General features: G+C 39.9%; 1 protein-coding gene across 1 annotated transcript; it reads left to right on the forward strand.

Annotated features, from left to right (window-relative positions):
• Positions 1-517: 517 nt before the first annotated feature.
• On the forward strand, positions 518-4,144 carry LOC123391207 (zinc finger protein 11-like). The gene is made up of 4 exons (XM_045077267.1): positions 518-2,331; positions 2,416-2,569; positions 2,906-3,747; positions 3,832-4,144. Exons 1-4 carry the CDS (start codon positions 518-520, stop codon positions 4,142-4,144), a joined length of 3,123 nt encoding a protein of 1,040 aa, XP_044933202.1.
• Positions 4,145-6,900: the final 2,756 nt, after the last annotated feature.

Consider the following 6,900-nt stretch of genomic DNA (forward strand, 5'->3'; position numbering starts at 1 on the left):
CTCTTGTTTGATTCATTTCAGCTTTCTGTTTCCATATCCTCCATTCTTCTGCTAAGTTTGAGCTCATATCCTTTTTGTGATTGTTAGAGATACAGGAAATGGATTTCTCTTACACTGAGACCATATCACAGAATTATCTATTAGGATATATCGTCAATATGTTGTGTACCATGTTACGTTTTCATGGGGAAATGAGGTCCTGATGACTCCTTGTCAGCCATCTTTCTGACTTTGTCTGAGTGACTTGATACTTCTCTATTAGAAGTCTTCAGTATATTCTTTGGAATGTAGTAAGTGCAATGATTTTACTTTTATTTGGTATCTTTCAGCTGTATCTTCACATAAGACCCAGAGTTTCCTGCTGGAGTGTAGCATAGAATCTTCTTTCCAGAATGGGTCAACGCACAGATACAAAGATAGTGCTGTTGAGATTTTATACTTATGCACAGACTGGGACAATGATGGGGAGAGGGAAGTGCCTCAAAGAAATCCTGGACAATATACCCAAACCAAGGAAATGTCCCTTAATGAGAATGTCACTGCCCTAAATGGTGAAGAATATAAACCACTGCAGAAAACCTCCCTTTTTAAGTCAACTGTTTCTGCAGAGCAGTGTGTTTCTGTCAGCACAACCTCCAATCAGATAGTCAACCATAGCGATTTGTCAACAGACCACTTGGAACATCTGGAAAGTAACCTAGTCCATGCTGAGAGTAATGATTTGGGCCATTTGGAAAATAGGATTGGTCTGACTTTAAATCAGAGATTTGGAAATGAACAAAGTACTCAGTGGGATTCATATGAGAGGGACTTCACTGAGGATTCGACCCTACAGTATGACCAAAGGCTTTTCACTGGAGACAGAATTACTCAATGCACTGAATCTGAGAAAATATTGAAAGAGGGCTCCTGTGTTCACAGATGTGTCATTGATACGTTTGCCGAGAAGCATGAATGTGATAAATGTGGGAAAGGCTTTCATCCAAGCTCTAACTTCAATATACATAATGGTCACCATTTGGGAGACAGTCTTCATAAAGATAATGAACGTGGGAAAGATCATAACCAGTCCTGCAGTGCTGCTGATCATCAGAGAATTGATGAGGGAAAAAGTCCATTCACATCTAATAAATCAGGGACCATGTTTAGTCAGTCCTCAAGCCTAAACATCAATGAGATAATTCCTCATGGAGAGAAAACTTACATCTTTAAGGAATGTGGTAAATCCTTTGACTGCCACTCAACACTATCTCAACATCAGCGAATGCATACTGGAGAAAAAGTATACAAATGCAAAGAAGGTGGTCAAAGTTTTAAGGACTGTTTATCAACACATGGACATTCGCAGATCTATTCTGGAGAGAAACCCTGCAAATGTCATGAATGTGGCAAGGCTTTTAATAATCATTCAAGTCTTAATAGTTCCCACGAAATTCATATTGCAGGGAAAAATTACAACTGTAATGAATGTGCCAACGCCTTTACATCATTATCAAAACTTATTCAACATCAGAGAATTCATAGTGGAGATAAACCTTACCAGTGTCATCAATGTGGCAAAAGGTTTAACCACAGCTCAAGCCTTATTCGACATCACAGAATTCATACTGGAGCAAAACCTTACAAACGTCAAGACTGTGGCAAGACCTTCAAGTGGAGGTCACATCTTTCTCAACATCACAACCTTCATAACGCAGAGAAACCTTACCAATGTCAAAAATGTGGCAAGAGCTTTAACTGGAGGTCATCCCTTTTTCAACATCACAGAATTCATACTGGAGAGAAACCATACCAATGTCAAAAATGTGGCAAGAGCTTTAAACGCAAGTCATCCCTTATTCATCATCACAAAACTCATACTGGAAAGAAATCTTATAAATGTCATGAATGTGGTAAGGCCTATGCCGTCCACTCACAACTTACTCGACATCACAAAATTCATACTGGAGAGAAACCTTACCGATGTCAAGAATGTGGCAAGGCCTTTATCCACAACTCAAAACTTATACAACATCACAGAATTCATACTGGAGAGAAACCTTACCAATGTCAAGAATGTGGCAAAGCCTTTACCAGGAGGGCAATTCTTTCTCAGCATCAGAAAACTCATAGTGCAGAGAAACCTTACCAATGTCAAGAATGTGGCAAAGCCTTTACCAGGAGGGCAATTCTTTCTCAGCATCAGAAAACTCATAGTGCAGAGAAACCTTACCAATGTCAAGAATGTGGCAAGGCCTTTACCAGGAGGGCAATTCTTTCTCAGCATCAGAAAACTCATACTGCAGACAAACCATACCGATGTCAAAAATGTGGCAAGAGCTTTAACCGGAGGATATCCCTTGTTCATCATCACAAATCTCATACTGGACAGAAATCTTATAAATGTCATAAATGTGGTAAGGCCTATGCCGTCCATTCACAACTTACTAGACATCACAAAATTCATACTGCAGAGAAACCTTACCAATGTCAAGAATGTGGCAAGGCCTTTATCCACAACTCAAAACTTATAAAACATCACAAAATTCATACTGGAGAGAAACCTTACCAATGTCAAGAATGTGGCAAGGCCTTTACCAGGAGGGGAATTCTTTCTCAGCATCAGAAAACTCATAGTGCAGAGAGACCTTACCAATGTCAAGAATGTGGCCAGGCATTTACCAGGAGGACAATTCTTTCTCAGCATCAGAAAACTCATAGTGCAGAGAGACCTTACCAATGTCAAGAATGTGGCCAGGCATTTACCAGGAGGACAATTCTTTCTCAGCATCAGAAAACTCATAGTGCAGAGAAACCTTACCAATGTCAAGAATGTGGCAAGGCCTTTAACTGGAGGTCAGGTCTTGCTAAGCATAAGACAGTTCATTGTGGAGAAAAATCTTACCAATGTGAAGAATGTGGCAAGTCCTTTAAGGACAGCATAACTCTCATTGAACATCACAGAACTCATACTGGAGAGAAACCTTACCAATGTCAAAAATGTGGCAAGAGCTTTAATTGGAGGTCATCCTTTTTTCAACATCAGAGAACTCATACTGGAGAGAAACCTTACCAATGTCAAAAATGTGGCAAGAGCTTTAATTGGAGGTCATCCTTTTTTCAACATCAGAGAACTCATACTGGAGAGAAACCTTACCAATGTCAAGAATGTGGCAAGGCCTTTTGTTACAAGTCATCCCTTACTCAACATCACAGATTTCATACTGGAGAGAAACCTTACCAATGTCAAGAATGTGGCAAGAGCTTTAACCGGAAGTCATCCCTTATTCAACATCACAGAATTCATACTGGAGAGAAACCTTACCAATGTCAAGAATGTGGCAAGAGCTTTAACCGGAATTCACTCCTTATTGAACATCAAAGCATTCATACTGGAGAGAAACCATACCAATGTCAAAAATGTGGCAAGAGCTTTAACCACAGGTCATCCCTTATTCCACATCAAAAAACTCATACTGGAGAGAAATCTTATAAATGTCATGAATGTGGTAAAGCTTATGCCTTCCGTTCAGAACTTACTCGACATCACAAAATTCATACTGGTGAGAAACCTTACCAATGTCAAGAATGTGGCAAAGCCTTTATACACAACTCAAAACTTATACGACATCACAGAATACATACTGGACAGAAACCTTACCAATGTCAGGAATGTGGCAAGGCCTTTACTAGGAGGTCACACCTTTCTCAGCATCAGAAAATTCATACTGGACAGAAACCTTACCAATGTCAGGAATGTGACAAGGCGTTTACCAGGAGGGAAATTCTTTCTCAGCATCAGAAAATTCATAGTGCAGAGAAACCTTACCAATGTCAAAAATGTGGCAAGAGCTTTAACTGGAGGTCATCCCTTTTTCAACATCACAGAATTCATACTGGAGAGAAACCATACCAATGTCAAAAATGTGGCAAGAGCTTTAAACGCAAGTCATCCCTTATTCAACATCACAAAACTCATACTGGACAGAAATCTTATAAATGTCCTGAATGTGGTAAGGGCTATGCCGTCCATTCACAACTTACTCAACATTACAAAATTCATACTGGAGGGAAATCGTACCAATGTCAAGAATGTGGCAAGGCCTTTACCAGGAGGGCAATTCTTTCTCAGCATCAGAATACTCATAGTGCAGAGAAACCTTAGCAATGTCAAGAATGTGGCAATGCCTTTAACTGGAGGTCAGGTCTTCCTAAGCATAAGACAGTTCATTGTGGAGAAAAATCTTACCAATGTGAAGAATGTGGCAAGTCCTTTAAGGACAGCATAACTCTTATTGAACATCACAGAACTCATACTGGAGAGAAACCTTACCAATGTCAAAATGTGGCAAGAGCTTTAATTGGAGGTCATCCCTTTTTCAACATCAGAGAACTCATACTGGAGAGAAACCTTACCAATGTCAAGAATGTGGCAAGGCCTTTTGTGACAGGTCATCCTTTACTCAACATCACAGATTTCATACTGGAGAGAAACCATACCAATGTCAAAAATGTGGCAAGAGCTTTAACCAGATGTCATCCCTTATTCAACATCACAAAACTCATACTGGACAGAAATCTTATAAATGTCATCAATGTGGTAAGGCCTATGCTGTCCGTTCACAACTTACTAGACATCACAAAATTCATACTGGAGAGAAACCTTACCAATGTCAAGAATGTGGCAAGGCCTTTATCCACAACTCAAAACTTATACAACATCACAGAATTCATACTGGACAGAAACCTTACCAATGTCAGGAATGTGGCAAGGCCTTTACCAGGAGGGCAAAACTTTCTCAGCATCTGAAAACTCATAGTCCAGAGAAACCTTACCAATGTCAAAAATGTGGAAAGGGTTTTAACTAGAGGTCATCCCTTATTCTACATCACAGAACTCATACTGGAGAGGAACCTCACCAATGTCAAAAATGTGGGAAGAGCATTAACCAGAACTCAGACCTTATTCGACATCACAGAATTCATACTGGAGAGAAACCTTACAAATGTCATGAATGTGGTAAGGCCTATGCCGTCTGTTTACAACTTACTAGACATCACAGAATTCATACTGGAGAGAAACCTTACGAATGTCAAAAAGGAGGGAAGAGCTTTAACTGAAACTGAGACCTTATTTAACATCACAGAATTCATACTGGAGAGAAATCTTACCAGTGTCATGAATGTGGCCAGGCATTTAAGGTTAACTCACACCTCAGTCAACATAGCAGAACTCATACTAGAGCCTAACCCTATAAATTCCAAAATTGTGGCAAGGCCTCTAACTGGTGATCAAGGCTTAGTCAGCATCAGAGAATTCGTTATGGAAGGACATCTTACCAATATCAAGACTGTGGCAAGGCCTTTAACCACAACTCAGGCCTTACTCAACATTATAGAATTCATACTGGAGAGAAAACTTACCAATATCAAGTGTGTGGCAAGGCGTTTATACATACAGCTCAACACATATTCGACATCACAGGATTCATACTAGAGAGTAACCTGACAAATGTCATGAATGTGGCAAGGCCTTTAACTGGAGGTCAAATGTTACTGAGCATCAGGTTATTCATCCTGGAGAGAAAGCTTACCAAGATCAAGAATGTTGTTAGGCGGGGCTCTTGGGTGGGTCAGTGGGTTGAGCGACTGCCTTCGGCTCAGGTCTTGATCCTGGACTTTCTGGATCAAGTCCCACATCCGGCTCCCAGCTCCTTGGGGAGTTTGCTTCTCCCTCTGACCTTCTCTCTCATGCTCTCTCTCATTCATCCTCTCTCAAATAAATTTTTTAAAAATCCTTAAAATTAAAAAAAATAATAAAAGAATGTTGTTAGGCCTTTACATGCACTCAGTCCTCACTACATATCATAATATTCATACTAGATAAAAGGTTTACCAGTGTATAGAATGTAAGAACAGGGGTACCTGGGTGGCTTAGGCAGTTCTGCAGCTCCCTTCGGCTCTGGTGATGATCCCAGGGTCCCAGGATTGAGCTCTGCATTGGGCTCCCTGCTCAGCGGCCAGCATGTTTCTCCCTCTCCCCGTTTCTGACCCTCCTCTCTACTTGTGTTCTCTCTCCATCTCTCTGTCAAATAAATAAATAAAATCTTAAAGAACAAAAGAAAAAGAATGTGAACAAAATTTTTAAAGACTGATCACTGATTCATGCCTACAAGAGAATTCATATTAAATAAGAACCTCACAAATACAAACTGTGTAGCAAGGCCTTTGTCCATCATGCACGCCTTCTAAACAGAGAATTCATACTGCAAAGACACCGGATGAATAATGTGGCCAAACCTCTAGCAGGCACACACTCTTGCTGCCCATCACAGAATTCACCCTGCAGAGAAAATTATGGATGTAATGAATGTGAGAGAGTGCCTAAGAACTGCTCCCTCCTCACTCAATATGAGAGATTTTAAATAGGAGAGTTAGTGTACAAATACTAAGAATGTGTCTGATCTCTCAGTGGGACTCCCAACTTTCTTCACATCGTTGTTTTCATACAGGATTGAAAGTGTGAAATGTAAATAACATGGTCAAGCCTGTAACTGGAATTCAGTTCTTACTCAATATGTCATAATGCATACTAGACTCATACCCTTGGAGCATCGTGAATGCAGAGAGGCCTTCATTTTAGTGTATGTTGGAGCACACACCAGAGAGTGCATTAAGGAAAGTCAATTGAAAATTAGCAATGTTTAGAAAACTATTGAATTGAACATCAGATGCCAATGAATGTTACAGAAATCAAGCCAATGGAATACATTATTCACTCTCCTCAGACATTACCCTGCATGAAAATAGTGATTATAGGGAGAAATCAGACTTGAACACTTAGAAAATGTATATGGTAGACGGTTGAACAGATTTGGGGGATGGACTTTTTCATATATATAAGAATTACAGTATTTTTAA

The sequence above is a fragment of the Mustela putorius genome, unplaced genomic scaffold (genome assembly GCF_011764305.1).
Source record: "Mustela putorius furo isolate JIRA1106 unplaced genomic scaffold, ASM1176430v1.1 tig00000196_pilon_pilon_pilon, whole genome shotgun sequence".
Classification (NCBI taxonomy): domain Eukaryota; kingdom Metazoa; phylum Chordata; class Mammalia; order Carnivora; family Mustelidae; genus Mustela; species Mustela putorius.